The sequence below is a fragment of the Chlamydotis macqueenii genome, chromosome 1 (assembly GCF_036417535.1).
Source record: "Chlamydotis macqueenii isolate bChlMac1 chromosome 1, bChlMac1.mat, whole genome shotgun sequence".
Lineage (NCBI taxonomy): Eukaryota > Metazoa > Chordata > Aves > Otidiformes > Otididae > Chlamydotis > Chlamydotis macqueenii.
The window spans coordinates 204326675-204349759 of record NC_141556.1 but is presented as its reverse complement, the minus strand read 5'-3'; the positions used below and the strand labels follow the sequence as shown (position 1 = coordinate 204349759).

The window sequence follows — 23085 nt, the reverse complement described above, 5'->3', positions numbered from 1 at the left end:
GCAGCACCATCACTGACTGCAGAAGACCTCCTGACAGCCTTCACAGGGGCACCCAGTGCATGGTGACCTTGGATGGGCTGTGGGTGCCTTGCCAGGGCCCAAAGGCCACCGGCCACTTGGGAAGGTTTACATCTGACTGGCGAGTGGTAGGTGATGGTGCTTGGTGGCAATCTGCATCTCCTAGTGAGGACAATTCTGGTGATACTGGGAGAACCACATTCAGGGAGCAGGGAAAGGCAAGCTCTGGTTTGTGTTACTTGAGGCTGCGTGTAGGTGGTGCTAGAGAGTAAATATTTAAAGCCTCTCTGCAATTTGAGTGTCCACATGAGGAATTCGGTGACATTTGTCCCTAAAACATCTTGTGAAGAACGGTGATGGGGTGGACTCAACACTGCCCAGTAAGGCACATCACACAGGACACTCCAGGGCTGCAGTGTTTGTGGAAAAGGAATCTTAAATTGTCTTCGCATTTTAGTACTTTCTCGAAACTTGATTTGAAGAACAGGAGACCCTCCAGTTTTATCCAGTGACAGAATGCTTCCCTGACATTCCCACCAGAGGGATATTTAGAGGGATACAGTCCAAATAAAAATTCAAAAACCAAACAGTGGCTTATGCATTCTCTCGCCTGCAATAGCATGGCTGGGGAAGCGGCGAGCGCAGCCTTTATCCTACCTCTCCTGCTGGTCCTATTTCTTCCAGCTTCCTAAGAAACCCCTTTCTTTTTTCTTGCCATGCAAATCAGGATTGGCAACAGGGGTCTGCATTGCCCTGCAAGTCGTGCAGGGGAGAAGAGGATTGGGTAGGGTCGTGTTCATCTTTGGCAGAACACAACGGGGCTTCTCCTTATTGAATCTGCCTGCAGGAATTTGGAGCCTGAGTGAGTTTCATTGTCACATTCACCTGTTGAAGGTGAACATCCTTTCCCTATTGGGTGTTTTATAGTCCTGGTGAGCTAGAATCTGATCCTTCATTGCAACAGGGCCAGTGTATGATGATGTTGGACTCCACGGTGGAAGTACAGCTAGAAGTTCCTGGTGTTATGTCCAGCTAGCCAGTTTGAAGTTTTACTGTTGGTTGTAACAGTAGTGTGCCAATCTGACAGACATTATGTCCACTGCAAAGTTAAAAGCAAAGCCTAACATGACCCAACCTATGTTCCATATTGCAAGCTGTAGCCCCTTGCCTTTTCTACACCCTTCCCCAGCTGTGGTCTTGCCACCCTGTGGGGTTTGTTTTGCATTTCCAAGAAGGGGCTACACAGCAGCACGTGCAGCTGATCAGCACAGAGCCTCGTCCAAAGTCCCAGGGTCTCCTGGAGCTTCATGTGTGTGCACTAACCCTCACATGCAGAGACCACAGCAGAGCCATGGCCTTAGTTTGTGTTGTGTTTCCTAGATATGAATCCTCATCACGAAGCAAATGCGAGCACTCCCGTAAATTAAATTGCATATGGAATCAAAAGAAGTGCTTGATCCTAAGCACAGCAAGCAGGGGCAGTTCACCTAGTGCTCTTGAAAGGCTTGCCCAGCCTTCATCTACAGCATTTTTTTTTTCTGTAGCTTTTACTTTTCTAAGAGGCCTTTTAGTTCTGTGATTTTAGTGTTTTCTGCAAATTTAAGTTTAACTGTACAATTCTGTATCCCAGATTTCTATTTTAAATATCTAAACAGTTCTCTGAACCTGGAAGGGCTTTGGAAAGGTGGTCTCTTAATGAATTGGTGTAACAACATCAATAGAGCAACTGAGGGAAAAAGTTTGATATTCAATCTATTTTCATCTGTGATCCTCATTAATTGTTTGAAGTTTGATTCTTACTTTGGGGAAAACCTCTTGCAAGCCTGTGGAAGACCTGTATTTTAATTTGCTGAACTGAAGGAGCCACAGGACAGACATTGCAAGTTTGATTTCTGCCTCATTTCCACTTTTTTTTCACAGTCTTATTCCCAGACTGATGTTTGCAAAGGTGACTTTCCTCCTGACAAGCGTGTTATATAGCCAAAGCAGCTTCAGCGAGGTTGGTCTTAGATCTCCCTTGATGGGATTAAGCAGTAATCTTTCATAGATTGCATGCAAGTTAGCATGAATTAATGATAAGGTGGCATATGGTTCTATGATTAATTTCCTTGAATTATGTCAGGACACAACATCTGCATGGCCTCTGGCGACTGCAGTGCAGTTAAAGGACATTTTTTCATTTATGCTCTGCCATTTAGGTGGCCACCAGTGCTCAGGTGATCACCAGTCCTCGTAGACATTGAGGACTTCATTTTCAGAGTAATGTGTTATTTGCAGTTATCAGAGCATCTCAGAGAGGGCACAGTTAATACAGCCTGGCTACATTCTTGCTACAGACCCAATTGCTTTCCATATCTGTTCTTCTTGAGTTCAGAGCAGCGATACGAAAGCCTCTCTCTAACCAGCAACATCCATCCAAGGAGAACCTACACGCCAGTGGTGCATAAAAGATCTTGTTTCTGGAAACGAAATGTCTCTGGTTTATGTCCAGTGTATAATTCCCTGTCCATAAAGTGCTTCTTGCACTTACAACTAGTAATTGAGCAGTGAGGGCAAGAAATTAAAAATTTTAAAATGTTCTTTCAGTACCTAAATGGGCTCCTTTTTCTTTATCTCTGTTTTATCACCCAATGAAATGATGACAACTGCATAGTTCCTGATATTCAAGGTCCAGTGTGTGTGGTATCTAGCTGAGAAGAATATTACTTGGGAAAGCGTATCCTCAAGGTTCCCCTTTACCATTCATAAACTTTCTGCTGCTGCATCACAGATTTCCTTTAGTTAATGATGATATGGTACAATGGGGTAAATTTATGCAACACAGTCCTTTTTCTGATCTCAAAGGCAGGTTCGGGTGAAGGTGGATGTCACTAGTTGCTGAGCTTCTGGGCATTGTTCAGTATCTTGTCACTTGAAGCATCCTCCAGGAGGGGATGTTTCCCCGTAGGAGAGAATACTCTCACCTCCAGCACCATATGACTCTCCTGCGCTATGCTCCTCAATTCCATTTCCTGTGTGTTTCTCTTCTTCCCTGTGGCTCTTCTGCTCTTCCCTCTTGTTTCCTTGCCCATACCAACAAACACTTTCAAACTGGAAGGGCTCCCTACCTGTTCCTCCCAATTCCATCTAATACGATAATCATCAATTAGATAGTTAATCTTTGTAATTAATTATCCTAGTTAGGCTTGAAAACTTAGTATGATTGAGGGATGTGCAGGGGAATTAATCTCTGCCAGGCATTGTTTCAAGCTGTCCTGTTCAGTTCTGCTGCGTATCAGTCCTCAGCCTGTGCTCATCACGCTGTGACCTGAGCCCTGGCCAGAGCTGTGTTATGTGATGTGCAACACAACATTGCACAGTGCACCCAAATTGTAAATGTGTAAAAGTTGGAAGTTTTTCATTTTGCTTTAGTCCGACTGTATGAGATTTCTCTCCAATCCTGTAATTATGTCAAAGCCTGTTATTCCTGAATTAAGAGCGTACCTGAACTCTGGGAGAAAATAAATCCCACATTTATATTAAAGAAAATCGTGTCATGCCCTTGCTGCAACACAGTGCAAGTGTCACAGCTTGCAGTTGCATAGCAGCAATTCCAGACTTGTAAATATGTTTCATTTTTTAATTCTACTTTCTTCTGTAATAATCACACTCTCTTCCCTTGTCTTCATACAGACAGCCTGGGGTCGAGTATACAGGGTCTGCTGATACAGGACCCAGTTTAGATTTAAAAATCCAAGTTATACTGTGGGCTTGACTTCTTCTCCATTGTTGGAGCTTGAGAGTACCAAGCAGGGTTCTGAGCATTTGTTGGCATTAAGCTAAAAGTGGTAGTGGCTACCCGAATGCTACCTGATTGCCCACCTCCGGCAGGACTGGGAGAAATGAGGAACAGAAGACATCACTTGGGTTTGCCAGCCTGAACTTTGGGCTGGGCATCACATATCCTAGACCTCTCCTGAATGAATTCCTCCTTAAAACAGAGGATAAATTTCAGAAAATCTTCCAGTTTCACTGTAGCATTTTCAGTGATGTAGAATGCACCTCAATCCTTGGCAAATTGTTCTAATGTTTAATGGATCTTACATTTAAAAAGCTGAGCCTCGTTTGTAGTCTGAATTTGTCTAGTTTTAACTTCCAGACACTGGATATTGTCATAAGCCCGGCTTGCGAGAGGAAAGATACATTATCAAGCATCAGGAACATGCTCTGGGTATGATTCATCTCATCTAAATTTCAGCATTACAGTGCATAGCATCACTTGGGGCTTCCTTTCAGGACCATACAGCCAATAGTTAATTTAAAACTGTGATTCACCTGATCTGCCTATAGGCATCTGCATTAGATTGTCCATTAGTCTGTACAGAAGTGCATGCCGTTTGACCAGCTGAGCACACGATGTGGACTGCTCCTCACTGCGTACCCTGTCACTGAGAAGTGCTGTTCAATAGCATAATGCCGAGAATCAGCCTCACTAGAGATTCAGATACTGGATGATAATTTCCTACTTGTAATTACATTTCCAGACCTGTCAGTTAGCCAGCTGTTAATCCACCTAATGTACATGGCATTGATTTTGTATTGTTCTTGTTTCTTAATCAGATTTCTGTCTGTACCATCTCAGACGCTGCACAGGAGATGAAGTCTAAAAATGTCAAGGAAAACCAAGACAATGGAAACCTCAGGGTATCTCAGTGGATCCTGCCAGCCCAGGCCACAGTAGAGGGCTGCCCAGATGCTGGCGTTTGCTGCTTTAAGTCTGTCCACTGCAAATATTTTATCCTCAGGTCAGGGGCCACTGACAGTCCACTTTGTCTGCATTCCCTGGGTCTTTTTTGTTTGCAGTGAACCAACTGGTTTCTTCAAAAGCAAAACCCAAGTGCTGTTCTGGAGACTGTTCACTCCAGATCACTCCGGAGGACTGAGATTGGACTAGATTTGTGTCCTCCGACTTCTGCAGTCTTCCATTTCTATTCCATCAGGGTTTTCAGCCTCACAGTCTGGTTGCATTCACTCTATAACTTGACCTAGGGGCCCAGGACAGCTCCATCATGCAGAAGCATTTAGTCATGTAGACATAACCTTTGAGTCCACTGCATCCTCTTGCTGTCCCATGAAATGACCCAGGACAAGCAGTGTCCAAGAGGCTTTTCATCTCCTTTGAGAGAGCTGACCAAAATCCAGTCCAGCCACTCTTTTAATCTGGAGTCTTTTTCACATTTTTAGAGTCTTTCTGCTCATTGTCATGCAGAAACCACAATGGCACCAGGAATCTTGAAGAGTTCTTATCATACCTATATTCACATAAGTGATCTAGAGCTTTCTGGCCTTTTTGTCCCAGCTTTTGTTAGTTTTTGTAAACAATTGCATGCAGCCAGCTGAGCTGGACTTCTGTTATCGTGGACAATTTTGGGTCCAGACCACTATACAGCAATAAAAAATACTTACTTCAATGGTAACTTTAAAATGAAAATTTTCTAGGATTCAGTTGCTTGCTATTACAAGTGACTAAGGTAAGAACTTATCTGAAAGGACCCCCAGTCCAGCCCACCAAAGGGATGCTGCTGCTGAAGGCGTTTAGCTTCTGGATTGTGCCACGAGACTGTCATTGCGTTCTTCCAGGGTCACAAAATCACACAGTGGCTGAAGTGAGAAGGCACCCCTGGGAATTGTTTAGTCCAATCTCCTACTCAGAGCAGGGTCAGGTGGAAGTAGGTTACTCAGACCTGTGTCCAGTTGGCTGGATATCTCCAAGACTGGAGACTGCACAACCTCTCTGTGTGACCTGTTCCAGTGCCTGAACACACTTACAGTGAAAAATAATTTTGTTATGAATTATCCTATGGATATCCTCTAGAGATACAGGAAAGAATTTCTGTGGATCACAGTCCTCTGAGCCTGGCAGTTCAGCCACTTTTCAGTCCACCTCACTGTACGCTTATCTAACCTATACTTCATCAGTTTGGCCACGAGGGTTTTGTTAGAGGTAGTGCCAGAATCTTTGCTAAAGTAAAGATAAATAACCTTCACTGGTCCAGTGCTGTGAATTAAAATGGCCAGGAAAACTGCCCTCCATCTAGAAATTCTCAAATGATGTAAAATGAGTGTTCACCGTGTGTAATGGAGCATTCCTCCAAAGATCTCAAAATCCTACATCATCAATTAAAATGCTGACCCTCTTCAAGGGACTAGGAAAGAAAAACAAAAGTGAGTTGAGTTGCCTAAGGTAGATTTGCAAAGTCCAACTTGTGCAGCAGTATCTCCAGGGTCAGATAAGATAGCTGGAAACTGAGGAGGCAAGGAGGAAAATGGACACCAATATGGATCCTATATTACTTCAAAAGACCTACCAAAAGACTTTAAAAAAAACCCCATAAAACAACCAAGGCCAAGTGCAAGGTCCTGCACCTGGGTCTGGGCAATCCCAGGCACAAATACAGGCAGGGCAGAGAATGGATTAAGAGCAGCCCTGAGGAGAAGGACTTGGGAGTGCTGGTGGATGAGAAGATCAACACGAGCAGGCAATGTGCACTTGCAGCCAAGAAAGTCAACCACATCCTGGGCTGCATCAAGAGGAGTGTGGCCAGCAGGTCGAGGGAGGTGATTCTCCCCCTCTACTCTGCCCTGGTGAGACCCCACCTGCAGCACTGTGTCCAGCTCTGGCGTCCCCAGCATAAGAAGGACATGGACCAGTTGGAGCGAGTCCAGAGGAGGGCCACAAAGATGATAAGAGGGCTGGAGCACCTCTCCTATGAGGACAGGCTGAGAGAGTTGGGGCTGTTCAGCCTGGAGAAGAGAAGGCTCCAGGGAGACCTTACAGCAGCTTTCCAGCACTTAAAGGGGGCTCATAGGAAAGACGGGGAGAAACTCTTTAGCAGGGCCTGTTGTGATAGGATGAGGAGTAATGGTTTTAAAATAGAGGGAGGTAGATTCAGACTGGACATAAGGAAAAAATTTTTTACAATGAGGATGGTGGAACACTGCCACAGGCTGCCCTGAGAGGTGGTAGCTGCCCCATCCCTGCAAACATTCAAGGCCAGGCTGGATGAGGCTCTGAGCAACCTGATCTGGTTGGAGATGTCCCTGGTTCTTGCAGGAGGTTGGATTAGATGACCTTTGAAGGTCCCTTGCAACCCAAACCATTCTGTGATTCTATGATTTGGTCATTTGGCCAAAGAACTGAAACAAAATACTATCTGTTTTTGAGGTGGTTTAGTATTGAAGATAGACATTTCCCAGCAGACTTAAGGAAAACTTTAGCTCTACATCATTTGAGACATTCATGCTTTCGTGTCTGATAAGGGAAACCTTACTCCAGTTCACATTCTTCTCCTTCTGATTTTTCCAGACAGCCCAAATTCCAGTCGCAAAGATGATCCTAGACCCTACCTGGGGGGCAGAGAAAGAAGTGTTTTGCTGCTGCAGCAACATTCCCATCCCTCAGGATGATGGATTGCTTCGAAGTTTTAAGGATCAGCAAAGCAAGCTGGCTTTTCTCCTGGGTTTACAAATGCCTGCTGTGGGGGATTAATGCCTTTCAATAGGAGCACAGAAGTCAGTAGTGGTCTAGAGCAGATAAAGTTATTAGAAGATGAAGGAGCTCTGCTAACGGAGCTGCTGTATTCTCCAGCAGTGATTGTAGTAAAGTCTGAGAACTGTGAGGGAAAATTGGTGTGTGACATGTGGGGTAAAGTCAGAGAGCACAGCATTTGTGTGGAAACGACGAGAGGGTCATCCTGGCCCCACGCAGCTCATAGCTCACGTGGAAGTATCTCCCTGACCCTGCTGGAAATGTCTGTCAAACCTGCAAGTGTTTCTTTGCTTCCTTGCTAGACATCAGCTGCTATTCCAGTGGGGAGACATTTAGGAAATCCTAAAAATGAGCATCAGTGAAAAGTGGAAGGGATGTAGATTTCCCTTCAGAAGTCATAAGTGTTATGTTGCTATTTTTCTCATCTACATAAAGCAGACATCCCAAGACGCCTGGTGAGTATCTGATGAGATGCTGAGAACTCACTGCAAACCAAATGCTTCCCAAATTGCACATCTTTTTTTCTTTTCTTTTCTTCTTTTTTTTTTTTTAAATTAAACATTACAGATAGGGTATTATTAACCTCAAAAATGCCAGAAACAGGTAGCAGGTGTCTAGGCTGAGAAAAGTTAATGAAAACTGGAGCTGTACAGAGCCATTAACATGGACACATCTAAGGGGCAAAGGAGGTAAATCCACAAGTGGAGAGGTAAACTGAGGCTCTCCAGTGCCTGAGTGAATTTTTTATAGAGAGGCAAGGAAAATAAAGGAATACTGAACTGGAGGCAGCAGCCTGTGAGAGGAATGATTTCATGGGAGCTGGGTCATTATCCCCCATGCTGGCAGCACCTCAAGGACTTTGGGTGTGCTGGGCTGGAACAACTAGGCATTTTGTCGTTAAGTATAGGCTAGAATTGCTTTTATATTTGTTTTACTTGCAGCTAATTGCTTTCAAAACTTTGTCTGACCTTGATGAATGTTTTCTTTTTAAGCTTGCTGGGGGATGTTCTGAGGAGGGAGTCATATAAGGATGGAAAATGGTAAACATTCAGGAGAGTTACCGTAATTGTGTCTTTGCTGTTTTCATCTCTCCACGCGAAGCAGAGCGTGTTTTAGTGGTATGAAATTCAGAGAAGCTTTGTAAGGGCAAAGTGTCTCTGCTGAGTATGCCAGATACCCCTTTCAGTGCTAAGACTTTCCTATTTGAAGTCACAGTGAGTTTTCTGTGGTGACGCTGCGCGGTGACATGATGGTGGTGGTAATGCTCTTCAGCAAGGTCCTACCCCAGAATGCTGTCCTTCGACGCTGTCTCAGGAAGCTGTGGATCTGTTGCCTGCCAGGCCAAGTGCGTGAGCATGGAAAGGCTTTAATGTCAGACTTTGGGACTCTGCAGGGGAACAGAAGGAAAAGTCAGGCACAGCAACATAGAGAAAAGCTATCTCCAGATGTAGTCATTTGCCTTTCAGAGCTGCTGGGTGGGATGGTCGGTGAGTGGGATGCTGACCTTGACATGAGGACATTGGAGTTTCCCTCTCATCTGGGCCATGCAACAGGTCTGTGCCCTCGTGCAAGTGCAGTGTGTCAGCTTTGGTCTGCTCCACACAGAGGGTCGTGCAGGTCCCCAAACTAGGTCATCTAAGTCTTGAAGTCTGTGATTTAACAAGAGCCTAGTTCTTCTGGCACTATGGTAATGATAGCTTTGCTGTCTCCCTTAGCTAAGCACGACCTCACATGCTCCCACTCAAATCACTGGGGTATGAAATACTTCAGTGAGTGAGAGCCTGGGGCCATAGTTAATGTTTTTAATTTTCAAAACATTTTTTTTCTTCCTTTTCTAGACACATGTTATAATTAGTATTTCATTACAGTCTCTAGAGATACAGGAAAGAATTTCTGGTCTTCGTTTAGCAAAACATATCAACAGGACGGCTGTGCATGGGAAGTTAAGTGTGCCCAGGTGTTTACTAACACTAGGGCAAAGCACAAAGTTGTGTGATATTTTTCTGATGAGGAGCAGAATCTCCACCTTGCTGAGGATGAGTATTTTAAAGGAGATGAAGGCTCTCCATGGGGAGCAGAGTCAACAAAGCTCTATCTAGAGCTGCCAGTCCTCCTCCTGAGCCACTGCACTTGCCTTGTGCTGGTTTTGTGTAGTGGGGGGACCTATGGTGGCAGCTTCTGCAAGAAGCGCTAGAAGTTTCCCCTTTGTCTGGTGGATCCAACCAGGTCTAGGGCAGACCCACCACTGGCCAGGGACAAGCCAATTGGTGACAGTAATAATGTCTCTGTGGTAATCTATTTAAGAAGAGGAAAATAAAAAAAGAAGTGAAGAAGAAGAAGCGTGGACAGAGAGGGTGAGACGCAACCTGTTTGGGCCTTGTGGCCCTCACCCTCTGGCCTCCCACCAGGTGGCCAACTGGGCCTGACTGGGCCCAGCCCGGCTACAAGAAGTGGAGAGAGGAGATGAGATGTGAAGACAACCTGAGAGGCGTCTGCCTGAGCCTATTGTGAAGAATTTCTTCTGAGAGGAACAGCTGCAGACGCCAAGGCCAGTGAAGAAGGAGGGGGAGCAGTAATGCTGCTCCTGGCCAAGATTCTCCTGCAGCCCATGGTGCAGCCCATGGTGAGGCAGACCCATCGAGGAGCAGAGATCCTGCAGCCCGTAAGGATGGAAGCTGGAGCAGGTGGATGCCTGAAGGAGTCTGTGGCCCATGGAGGGCCCACGTTGGGGCAGCTGGTTCCTGAGGGACTGCACCCCAGTTCAGAGTGACACATGGCTCCTCATTGAGCTTGCTGCAGCCATGCATGGTGGCACCAGCAGAGTTTCTCGCCTTGTACATGCACAGCGGGGTGTTCAGCGCATGCTGGAAGCAATTCACCAAGCAGCATGTTGCTTGCACTCTCAGTAGCTCAGTTGACTGTCAGGGTTGCTCTGCTGTGGAGTGTTTTGGATAAGTCTGTAAACATCTTCCTTCCAACAGTGCCAAGGTGTGTCGATGCACAGCAGCTTCCACAACCACTTTGTAAAGATTCTGTGGCAAGGGGCTGCCCAGAGCATGGTTCCTGCTGGCTGTTGCGGGTGGATTGCGACTGGGCCCTGGTAAGCCACTGCATAGCTGCTGAGGGCCGTATAACATGACAGCCATCCATGAGCCATCACTGTGGGATCCTTCTGAATCTTTGTTTCAGCTCCCATCTTAACGACTGTGGGATGCACTGTGGGATGGTCTTGGTCCATCAGACTTCAGGCTAGAGACCAAACTCACAAAGTTAGCTGCTTTTATTCTGACCCATTGAGAATTTATGCAAGCAAGGTATCAAGACCTTTTCTGTACAGACCTGAGATCTTGCCCTCAGGATTTCGTGTCCCTGCAGGCAGGTTCAGGATAAATTTCCAGCCTTCTGAGTTCTCACACACTAGTTTGTGTATGTGTCCCACACAATCCCACTGCTGTGCTTGGGTAACACCTTGACACAGGTGATTTAACCAGATGGTTTAGAGAAGACTCATTCAAGAGTCTCTCTGGCACCTCCATTTTTCCAGCTGATTGAGTTTTTGTAAATAGTGGCAATGTAAAACTTTCTTATCCAGTAATTAAGAGCTGTTGCTTCATCTTGCTCATCTGCTTCTGCCCTACCAGGTCATATGAGAGGGGACGTCCTCTCCTCAACCACATGGCATCTGACTAGTTGCGTGGCCTGAGACCGCAGATGGGGAGAGGCATATGAAAAAATTTTTTTTGGTATCAAGGAAAGCTGTGTAAAGCATACAAAGAATGGTGCTGAACTGATATTATTGCTGGACTGCTGTGGTGGTTGCACTGCATTCAGTAATGTGGTTTTATAGGTTTGATGCACTCTCCAGAGATGATTATGCTAAAACTCTAGCTGTTGTAATAGGAACAGGTTTGCTTACCTTTTTTTTTAAATCAAGAATGCTCAATCTATTAAACATTAATTGGTCTCCTTTGTGGTGAGAAAAGCATGTGATTTAAGAATGCCATGAATTTTGGAGCGTGATTTGTAGCCTTGCATTTTGTTGGGGTACTGGGGGCACCCTGAAGCAAACACTGCTGGGGCCTGAGGTGCCCCGTGGTCACCACCACAAGATCATGCTCCGTCACCACACGCCTTTAATCACTGCACACTTCAAGCTCACGCATTCTCCTTGGATGAACAGAGTGTGTCTTTATTACTCTGCAAGGACTTTAAATAATTCATTACTGGAGAAAGCAAAGAGAAGAACGATGCTGTTTGTGCCATACTCTAATTGCTGAATGCACCGTGACCTTTCAAACGAGGCCCCATGTTTAACCACGATTCTCTTCTAGTGCAACTGTTGGTGAGCTCATCTGTTTCTCCATCTGCTGCAGGGGGATGAGGACGCCAGTTCCCCCCATGATATTGCAAGCATCCCACCTGCAGGGCAGGATGTTTCTCTGAAACAAAAATGCAACCAGGTATGAAACAGCAATGATTGTCCCAAAGGTGACAAGCACGGTAAATGTTTTAAAGGGGAATAGCTGACTGTAGGTCCCGTTCACCAGGGAGCAGGCTGGGTAGCAGATGACAGGGGGGATGCTCAGGACAGGCTCCCCTGCCAACAGCCTCAGGAGGAGCCCAACCAGGAAGCCAGCAGCTGAGCCGTAGGTGTTGGTGCTGGGAATAAAGAGGGCACAGCAGAGCTGGGGGAAGAGCAAGGCGTAGACCAGCTCCCCACTGAGGAACCAGAGGTCATAGACAGAGCTGGAGTAAAAAGCCAAACCAGCAGCCGCAGCCCCAAACACCAGCATGGAGGTCTTCATGGCCCACAAGACCTCTATCTCTGTAGCCTGTAAAACAGAGATCGTCACATTACAGACAGACACAGCGTTTATTGGCAAAGTGACCAGCATTGCCCTGCCCTGGGCTGGTTCTCAGCAAGCCCTTGCTGCTTTCAGGCAGTGCTTGCCACCAGCAGCTGCCCCAGACAGGCACCCCTGGAGATGGAGCTGCCCTCTGTAATTTTAAGCGCCATGGTTTTATGCTGTTTCCATCAATACTCTAGTCCAAATTTTATACCAGTTGTTTTATAAAAAGCAAAGCTCGCCAGTGTGGGTATTTGTATCCCTACTAAGGGTATGAAGACCCCTGACCTATGTTTGAAGCTCTGGCACCAGAACTCAGTTCAGCAGCTGAAGGACAGACACCTCTAATTGCAGACCACACAGACTGGATTTGAAACGATCTTGAAACAAAAGCATTTTTCCTGACACCAAAACTACTGAATGCTGTAACCAAGTACCTTTTTCCTCAGGATTTTCCTGTAGATATTGTGAGCAAACATGGAGCTGGCAGAGAGAAGAGCTGAATCTGCAGAAGACATTGCGGCAGCAGCAATGGCTCCCAGACCAGCAATGGAGATGTATGCTGGGCAGAGATAGTGTAAAACAAGTGGCAGTATCATCGCCGATTCTCCTCTCTCGAGTGGACTCGGAAGACCATAGCTTGTCTGGTTCCAGTCTTTAAAAGAGAACAAGGAAAAGTCACAACAAATCCTTCACTGACATTTCTGCTGTCTTTGAAGCTGCCTTTCCACAGGGACCAGTCACAGCAGGCCTAAGGACCGGGACCCACTCAGTATTTTAAGACTTGAATTAATTTTTTGGATTCTCTTATGATCTCTTGTGATTCCCCTTGGCATGCTGCAGCTGTCACTAGGTGAAAGATTTTCCTTTTCCCCAGTAGCATCTATAGAAATAGTACTGTCTGTGCTTCCAGAACTGGGACAGTTAAAAGTCAACCTTCTAGGCCCTGCTCATGATGAGAAGGGAGTTTTGCTTTTATGCCCCTAGTGACAGATGAATTAATGAGTTCAACAGATTTCTTTAAATGTTCCATGATCTGGCTGCTCTTCAACCTTTGCTCACAGCCAACACAGGACTGATCCCCTGGGCAGGGGCGTGAGTTTACAAGACTGAACTTCTTGATTCCTTCAAGCAGGTTTTCTTCAGAACCTTATTAATGAGATGTGATAATATTGTTGGGTTTTACTTACAGAAGGCATTAATAGAAGCAAACATAAGATTTCTTGGAAAATAGGATTATACAGGGGTTTACAGGATCTCTCTTCACCTTTCCTCAACACAAGGCCCATGAAAAGCCATTTCATCATAATTAAGTAGCTTTAAACAGGTCTTGAGGCTGTTTAAATGTCTCCAGGTAGTTGTGGACTGAACCTCAGAGGGCTCCACATTTCTGTACAGACCACCTAGTTTTGTGGCCAGGGCTACGCTTCTAGGTACACAGGACTAGGTAATGTGAAGCCTAAATCGTGACTTCTTTGGATCCACTTTTCATCACCGTTGACAAAAATGTGTTCATTATTCAGAGACAAACGATTAGTTTTACCTGTTGATGCTGCAACTGCACCAATGAGCACAGAGGGGATGGCCATTACAAAGCAGCCAAGTCCAGAGAGGTAGGAGATCAGCCTTGCTTGTCCTGGCGAGGCAATGGAGAGCACTCTTTGGAAGTAAGTTTGCCACGGGATGCTCCCAAGCACCTGAAACATTCAGATGTTACCAGTGGTGCCTACCAGGCTGCTGGCTGCTGTAGGGCACCCTCCCTCCATTCAAATGGATGATAATCTTTGCTGTTATAAAACTCTCGTTTCAGATGCATAAATGTTGCCCAGCTTTAACTATTTAGGATGATATTTCTGATGGTTGAGGGTGCCCTTTTCCCTTGTTTTCATTGTGATGGATGTGAAATTTTGATCAAAACAGGTTAATGGTTTGGCAGACTGAGAAATATGAAAGATAGGTTGCTTGGTATAGCGAAACAGACACAGAGGAAGGAAAAGAGAAGAGACGTTTTTTGGGAATGCAACTTTTGTGAAAAATTTACCCAAACTTAGCTGAAGTATAATTTAAAACTAAAAATAAAATCACCATTTTCACTTTCTTAGCAGAAAAATTTCATCAGATAAAATCTGAGGATTCTGTCCTCACCAAACAAGCTCAAGCTTCTATGTGTCTCTACTACCAGTTTAGGAAGAGCATAACAGCCTCCTGTTGTCTTGGTTATACTGGTAGCTCAAAAGTTGAGTTGTACAGTGAAGCCAATAGCACCATGCTTGCTGATGACCTGCGGTAGTCTCATTTTAATATTTTTTTTCAAATACAGATAATTTTACGTAATTATGTTAAAAGCATACTATTGAGGCTGCAAGACCAACCTCTCAAAAGGTAGGAAATGCCTCATTTATATGTCAGAAGCGGAACTAGTTGCCTTGATGGTCTTACTCAAGAGGTACATTCCTTCATGTGAATAAAGCATGGAGTGTCCCTACTGCTTCTTTCCTTCCCACAGCTGAGCCCTGTATCTCCCCAGTCCATTCAGTGTACTGCAGAGTGGCTGAGAGAACCCACAAGTTTTCCAGACAGAAAACTCTCACACAAGCCCTTCTTCCAACTGCCTGTCCAAGAAATACTCCATACCAGGTAGAAGAAGTCATCCAGCCACCTTCCAAGATACTGTTTTTCTATCTTCCCAATCCAAGGGTCTTGGTAAGATTGATGAGTTGCTGTATAATAAATACTTTCTGTTGCAGAGTTCACCAGGGCAAAGGGGATACAGATCCACTATGATAGAAACAGAAATAGTTAACCATTTCCCCAGAGTCCTTGTTCTTGGAGAATCTATTCAGATATTGAAATTAAGGTAGATGTAGAACATAAAGTTACATAAGTTTGAACCCAGACTAAATGTCTTCCTTTCTCCCTCTTCCTTACTCTAAATCTATATGTTTCTGGTTCATGGCATCATCAAGAACATGAGCCTGTAATTCAGGTCAATTGGTGCCTTCAGTAGGCAGATCTCTCTCCTTTCCAGCCAAGATTGTTCTGAACAGGTTCTGCAGACCTTACTTGTGAGCAGCCACGTTCACGCAGCAAGGCCAATAGCTTGGGTGAGGACTGTCTGAAATGTGTAAGGCCTGTAAGATGTTTCAGGAAGCCTGTTCTCCTGAAGAGGGACCGTAGGGCAAGGGCCAGTAGTGGTGGAGTTATTTTTGGTCTGAGACATACCGAAAAGAAGAGCAGAATTTTTTCCCTTAGTTAGGAAACTGGTAACAAAGAAATGTACAGGACTTGCCAGACTGAGGGTAATGAAAACCAGCTGGATGACATCTGTGTATGCCACAGAGTAAAGGCCTCCCAGCAGAGTGTAAAGTATGACAATGCATGCTGAGATGATGATAGCCAAAGAGCCTCCAATATCCAGTATGACCCTCATTGTTGCTCCTGCAGACAAGAACAGCGGTCAAGTATTTTAAGGCAGATTTCATATGTGCAGAACACAGAATGAATAAGGATACGTTATTTCCTTGACGCCAGCACACCACACTGTATGAGAGGCTCACGGTCTACAGAGAGCGAGCAGAGTGAGGACTCAGGGGAGCCCATGTTCAGTTTCTGTTCTTGCTGCTATCTTGCTGCATGACCTTTTCCAAGGCACTTTGCCTTTTTACCTCTGCTTTCCCACAGGCAAGAGGAGCTCAGATTGCCAGACCTCTATATTAAAATACAATGAAAATATACTACTGTAATTTGTTTTAAACCTAAAAGTGTATTTTCTAGGAATGAGAAATGTTTGTGTTCCCCTCACAAAAGGAGACATGAAGCACAAGTTTCTACAGCTTAGTCCAACACAGTTCCCAAATGTGTATTATACTCTGGTAGTTGTGCCACATGACCTTTAACAAATATAAACAGCAATGTAAGTATTTACCCAGGGATGCCAGGATAGCTGCAAACCAGAACACCTCTCCTAACAGTGGTGGAATGAAGAGTAGGCTTCCCATCATGTTCCCATAAGTTTCTTGAAGGGGATCCATCACAGTCACATAATTCTTGGATCTCATTGGATTTACAAAGAAGAAACCACCTGTGAAAAGTGATGACATTTTGGTAGAATTTTGTGTGTATTATATTCCAGGAAAAATACGTAAGAATGATATTTGGGTATCAGACCCATATAGTGAATGCAGAATTCACAAATAATGGACTCTAGAGAATAATGCAGCCAACCAGACACCGGGGCCTCAAGTCATTTGTCTAAATGTGACATTTCATCCATCTGAGAGGTCTCAGGTTATAAAGGATATCTGCTTACAGCTGACAGGTATGACCCTCCATTTTTGGCAGACCTACGTCTTTCTGAAGTGGCTACTGGAGGCCAGGCAGGGCCCCCTAGGGCACCCCAAATGGCATGTGTGACTGTAACAGAAACTTAGCTCAGAAGATACACACATATAGTCTCCCCTCCATCTTCAATGACCTACCAACCTGAGACACAAAGTTTTCTGAAATGCTTCCTGTGGAAAATGTCAGTAGGCCAGAGCAAGGCATTGAAGACTCCTATTTGTCTAAAAAAGAGACAAACTTTTGTCCTTGACCATGTGATGCAACATGTTGATATGCATTCCCTTTCTGGTTACATTTTCATTTTGATGGCTTCATGGTCTCTTCCCAGAGCTATATTATTTTAATCTGCACATTGAGCTGAGTCTCACACATCTTCATCTAAATATTAGACTTCAGACGTACAGCAGGCTCATTAAAACCAAAGAATACGTATTGTGCCTAACCCTGAAGCCAACAGGATTGCTTGTCTGGGCACTACTGACCTGAGTAAAGATTGCAGGATCAGACCTGCACTCCTCAATTTCATTAGTAAGAATTACTCACATAAAAAATGCTGGCAGTATATTTCCAAGCCTGATTCATATTCACGTCAGTTGGACTCTTTTATCTGACTTGAGAATAAAGGTTATTGTTCCTTTAGAAATTCCTGTGCAAGGTCTGCACAGGTCTCCTTGCTTTAATCATCCTGTGTCCCTAAAGAGTTATGGTGTAACCCAGCGTGGACTGGAAGAAACTTTGGTCTTGGCAAGACGGCTGAGCCACAGTGTGAGTCCAATAATTCTTGGAGTTAGAAGTGGCAACTTAGGTATAAGACACTGCAAACTTAGCTTAGTTTCAACAAAATAGTGACCAACTATAAAGTGGGAGAAGCTGGATGCACTACAAATTCATCCTGAGATGAGACTACTTGGAAGAATGCATTTTAGTGGAAAAAACCAAGATAGTATTATTTCATCACACAGAAATTTTTAAGAAAAAAAAAAAATGATACCAATACTCTCAGTAGTCTGTAAATAAGAGACCATGATAAAAAAAAGCAATACGCATATACCCACATGCTTCTAAAGTTCTCAGATAAGATTTTTCTCTTATAAATTGCTCCAAGCAGGCAAAACTCTACACTAGCTCCAAGCTACTCCAATTTCTTATGTTTCAGTTTAGAGGATAGCATTATAAATGCTTATTCTGGATCTATGGGAGGCCAAAGAAACAAAATCACCTTCCAAATGTACTCTATACTCTGTTACACATCTTAATATACTCATATGATTTTTTTTTTTTAAAGCTTATGTGTCATGATTACGTGAATTATTTACCAATAACAAGAGATAAGGCAAATCCCACGGGTGCCTGGACCCACAATAATCCTTTTGAAGGCAGGTAGACAATTTCAGCTGTGCCATTGATATATGCTCCTCCAACCCAGGTGGCTGTAAACATGGAAGATGGAAAGATAAGAATTACCATATATATTCTCAACTAGTCTTGTAGAACACTCTGAGAGCTTGTAAACCTTTTTCTCATATAAATATTTAATCACACTTCTATTTTCTTTGCAAAGTTTTCTCACACAGTGAGATGTGGTGCTGAGTACAGGTCACAGTATTAGAATCTCACCCTAAATAATTTCCTGGGTTCAAGAATGAATATGTATGTGTGCATGGAAAAACTTGATGTTTAAACATTTAGAGGCAATTTGAATACACTAATTTTTAATTTGACTTTTCTCAGTGGAAGACTTTTGCTAGAGCAAACAATTGCCTTGGTTATTCTGCCTTGACTGATAGACCATCCTTCATGAACATCACTTACACAGTCTAAGAAAACAGACATCAGAAAAAAAAATGCACGGAGACATTGCAGTCAGAATATAAACTTACAACACGGGCTTAAGTGCCTTAGCCAGGCAAATACCACCTGGGGAAGTCTTCACAAGAAACGAGGCAGGAAGGAAATTTCAGATGATGCCAGGCAGCAAGGGGGAAAAGGGAAGCGGAGGGCAGCAGTCAGTGGGGAGACAGTTTCTCTTTAGGAGAAAGTCCAATGCTTGTCATGAGTAGCAGTTTATTCCACACAGAACTGGAATGTTCCAGGAGTAAAATTCTTCTTTTATGCTGGATAACAGAAACTGGTTCAAGATTAAGACCACAGTCCTCCTTAATGAAAAGTGTCTTATTCTTCAGTCACTCTTAAATTAAACTCTTTAACTCTTAACGAAACTCTTAAATTAATCTCTTTAATTTAAAAGAATCTACATAAACATTAGGTTCTGCTCAGTGTGAAGAGGTTTGGAAGAATCCATCCCAAAATGATTCATGAAACCATACTCCTTTAAAGCCACACTTGGGTAAAATCTACCCTGACATTAAAGGAGTTAACTTGCTTTGAAAGAAAAGTCCCCCAGATCTATGTAATGCGTGTGTTTTAAGAAGAATTTTTTAAAGTCCTTTAAGAAAACTTACCTGTTGCAGTAAACAATCCAATGAAAACATTTATATTCCTGCCTCCAACTATGGCCATTTCAGTTGGGTTTCTGTTCTGCTGGTCCTTTTTGCTTTTCCAAGAAGCCCAAATTCCAGTAGCCAAAGTTAATGTAAAAAACACGCTCAAAGATACTAAACCTGGTATATTTAGAGCCATTTTCTGCTGCTTAATTTAGATTATAGAGAGGAATAATGGCTTGATGATAATATTCTTTGACTTTGAATCCACAATCAGAAAAAAACTGAAAAAAAAAAATCAGAGAAAACAGTGCCACCTTGTAAAGAAACTGCTAAGGATTAGTTCACTGTACTTTGCAAGGAAGGATGCAGCACGGAACAGTTGTAAACCAAAAAGTCTTGAGAGCTGGATGCAAAGTCTCTGTCTTTGGAGGACTGCTGGCAATTCTTCTGTCTTTCCCCTTCTTCAGGAGATACCCAATCTTATTTTTCTGGGGAGCAGAGATGAAGAGGGTAGGAATGAGTGCTGATAAGAGCAATGAAGCACTGATGTGAGGGGTAACACTAGCTTGTCTTAAAGGAGGGGAAATGTCATATTTTGTCTGATATGCAATGGTATGAAAATAATCCGTATTTCTCTAGGTTCTAGGCACAAGGCTAACACAGAAGATAGGGCTAAGAATTTGTCTGTTTAAAGTTGACTGAACTAAATCCACAGAATCATCAAAGTAATAAAAATATACCTAGGAAACAGTAAAAGATTTACCACTGACCAGCCGAAGGAGCTACACGCTGCTATTCAAAGCAATCGTGTTAGCATTTCACTGCGGGAAACAGGCAGGACAGCAAGGTCTTGTTAGACTCTGCGGTAAAACTACAGGAAAGATACAGAATTTTTAAAACTACTTTATGACGCTCCCTTTAAACAGACATAATTCTGAGAAAAATTTATATATGTGTTAAGGAATTAAGTCGATTACATTTATTATAGAATCGTTGTAGTGGTATCTTTTTAGTTGCCCTACGAATATTTTTTCACTTATCCAGGCACGATTCTTCCAAACCAGTTCTGTGTAAACCGTGCCCTATTTAGGGGACTTGTTTGACTTTCCTGGATTCTTGTGTTCCTCTGTGGAGCGGGTAGCTCCTTTCCACATGGAAATCACAGATTTCTTCTTCACAGATGCACTCTGAGCAGGAGTTTGAAAGCCCAGATCTTTAGGAAGGTTTTCTGCCATCTCCTGCAGCCAGCCAGGAGCAGCTGTGCATGGAAATGGCAGTGGCACCAGTTAAGCACGTCCCAGGGGCAGGACATGGTAGGTACACACGGGCGATGGGTGATGGCTGCTGGAAGAAGAGGGAGAAGTGCAGGAACCCTGTGTTTTCTGTAACACCTCTCTGTACAAGGGAAAATAAGGATTTTGGCAGGTTATGCAGTGATCTGGTGGGAAGACTCCATAAGAAGTGTTTTTAAAAACATGAAAATTAAAAAAGATGAAAAACCTGACAACCAGATGATTATTTATCCCGTCTCGGGAGAAATATTCCTTTGTATTTATAATCAGATGCTATTTTGACTGAGTAAGGGCTTTTAACTTTGACTCAATTATTTATGTACAAAAAGGGACACTGCATTTTAAAGGCACATTTTCTGGGTGGTAATTAGAAACACTCCCTTTCACCTTAATTGTACCCGCTACAAAGTCACAGAAACTGCAGCTGTCGGTGGCAATGGAGCCGTTGGTGGCAATGGAGGCGTTGGTTTCTCTGGGTTGCCTTCCTTGCTCAAAATGTTTAAAAAACTTTAAAAATGCTTTTTACACAGATATGCACTAAACTTTTTCCATGAACAAATGTTTTGCCGCACACTTCCTAGGCAGGAACAGAATAGGGTTGAAGGTCCATGTGGCTGAAGGTGCACATAGCCAGGTCTCAGCCTGCTCTGCAGCCAGGCACCCCTGGAAAACACCTGGCATTGCATCCTTTGTGTGGGGACCAACTCAATTCAGCATGTCCAAAGTAAGATTTGAATTTGTTCTTTGACATCCACAGAGAATGTCTGGACTGACTCTGTTTTTTATTATCTCTTGGAAAAAAAAAAACAATAAAAAGTGGCAGGCATAAAAATCTACAGGGAAACTTCATCTAAACAGCCAGAGGGGTGGAGGGCAGATGTGATAAGACAAAATGTAAGTGAAAACTTTACACTGTGGGATGAAGGAGGATTGTAAACATCATGAGGCTGTACCAGAAGATCGATTCCTCACTGAATCTGTTGTTGTGCTCTTTTGCCACTAGATGACTCTCAGCTAATGCATCTGTTTTACCCCCCAAGAAAGAAATCGCACTAATCGAGAGATGTGTGAGGTGGGCTTCACCTCCTCACACGACGGAGGGCTGCAGCTTTGGGTGCCTGCTGCTGCATCACTCACACGAAGCTCCCTGCATAACCCATAGGGACAAATATACAATTTTAGGACGTGATTCACTGACCTCCTTTAGGTTCTGTGAGACAGGACAGGGCGAGGGTAGGTGTCAGTCTGCTGGACTCAGGGCTGCATTTAAGAGCAGTGCCGCTGTACCCAGTAGGTGTTTCAGGGCTTGATCTGGCTGCTCACGTAGAGATGACTGGTGCCACCTGAGATGCTCTAAAGTTTCTGAGATGTCCACATGGGCAAGTAGGTGCTTCAGAGCTCCTGTGGGAGACATGCCCTTCTGGAGCAGCAGACAGGATATTCTGGTGTATCTCCAATGGTTCTGAGTATCTACCTGGGGGACACTCAGCTGAGCTCTTACTCTCTTCTTATTGCTTGACTTTAATGCAACAAACGCTGACATGGGTGGTTGATAAAGGAGTGTCTGGAAGAAAGTGAGGAGTGCTGCATGCCAGGGAAGTTTTCTATCTGTGGTGGAAATTATTCGCACTGTAGTGAGCACTTACAGCTACTCAGTTTTGAAGCTAACCAACCAGAAGAAATGAAGATGAATACAACAGTGGCCTCTGTGCCTTGCCATGCCTTTCTGGGTTAAATGTGCAACATTATTGATGACGAGGTTTAGACGGCCCTCTGTGGCCCATGGGCTCGGGAGGAAACATGTGCTGTGGGGTGAGAGAGGTCCCACAGGGATGGGCATTTCTGAAGGGTGGCTGTCCCCTGTCACTTCTCTGGAAAAGGACAAGCCCAGTGAGCTGATGCTCTGTGGGAAACTAAATAAGGTACTCTGAGAATCTGGAAAGGTGATTTTTGGTCATGTTTTTAAATAATTATTTCCTTCAGGATTTTTTTTTAAGTTTCTTTGCAAAGAAGTGGCTGCCTATGAGGAGAGACACTGGGCTGGGGATGGGGTGGTAGAGCAGAGGCCATGGCACAGGAAGGTCTGCGGGGACCAACCTCTCACTGGTTTGGTTTGCTTTTCTCTGCCCGGCAAGAAAAACCGAGCACCAGGGCCTGAGGCATCTGAGCTATTTGCATCAAAATGATCTGACAATTCCTCTCGAAATGAGACGTATGAACTAGTCGGTGGTTTCCAACCCAGGTATCTGAATCATGCCCTTGATCCCAGCAGCTGAAACATGGGGCCACTTGTCTCCAAACATTTGCAGTTTTTCACATGGTGTGCATGGTCTAAAGCTTTATTCCTATCCCAAGTCAATCCCACGAACACTTTTTCCTCACATGTTAGAAGTATTATCTCTTCCAACCAACGTGGATTTGCAAGTGGCTGATCTGCATGAGTTTCAAATGCAGAAGAGAGAGGGATAATTTGTTAGAAAGTAACACATTTTTACAGTTTATATGAGATTCTGTGTGGTGAGACTACACTGTGAGTAATAAATATAAAAATTAACCAAATATTTTGCCATTATGCCTGTGTGAGTTTTTGACCATTAATTATTTAAGATTGATAG

At 43.9% G+C, this 23085-nt stretch overlaps 1 protein-coding gene across 1 annotated transcript; it reads right to left on the bottom strand.

Moving 5' to 3' along the window:
- Positions 1-11762: 11762 nt before the first annotated feature.
- Positions 11763-19573, bottom strand: LOC104476125 (high affinity choline transporter 1). Its single transcript, XM_010115825.2, has 8 exons — positions 19197-19573; positions 18051-18164; positions 16319-16474; positions 15683-15831; positions 15028-15171; positions 13937-14090; positions 12831-13048; positions 11763-12378 (listed from the first exon to the last, which is right to left on the bottom strand). Exons 1-8 carry the CDS (start codon positions 19372-19374, stop codon positions 11857-11859), a joined length of 1635 nt encoding a protein of 544 aa, XP_010114127.2. The 5' UTR covers positions 19375-19573; the 3' UTR covers positions 11763-11856.
- Positions 19574-23085: the final 3512 nt, after the last annotated feature.

Coding starts and splice junctions, on each gene's coding strand:
- LOC104476125 (XM_010115825.2), bottom strand. CDS start 19,374: ATGGCTCTAAATATACCAGGTTTAGTATCTTTGAGCGTGTTTTTTACA. Junction 15,832..16,318: donor AGCTATCCTGGCATCCCTGG/GTAAATACTTAC, acceptor TCTTGTCTGCAG/GAGCAACAATGAGGGTCATA. Junction 12,379..12,830: donor GGAAAATCCTGAGGAAAAAG/GTACTTGGTTAC, acceptor TCTGTTTTACAG/GCTACAGAGATAGAGGTCTT.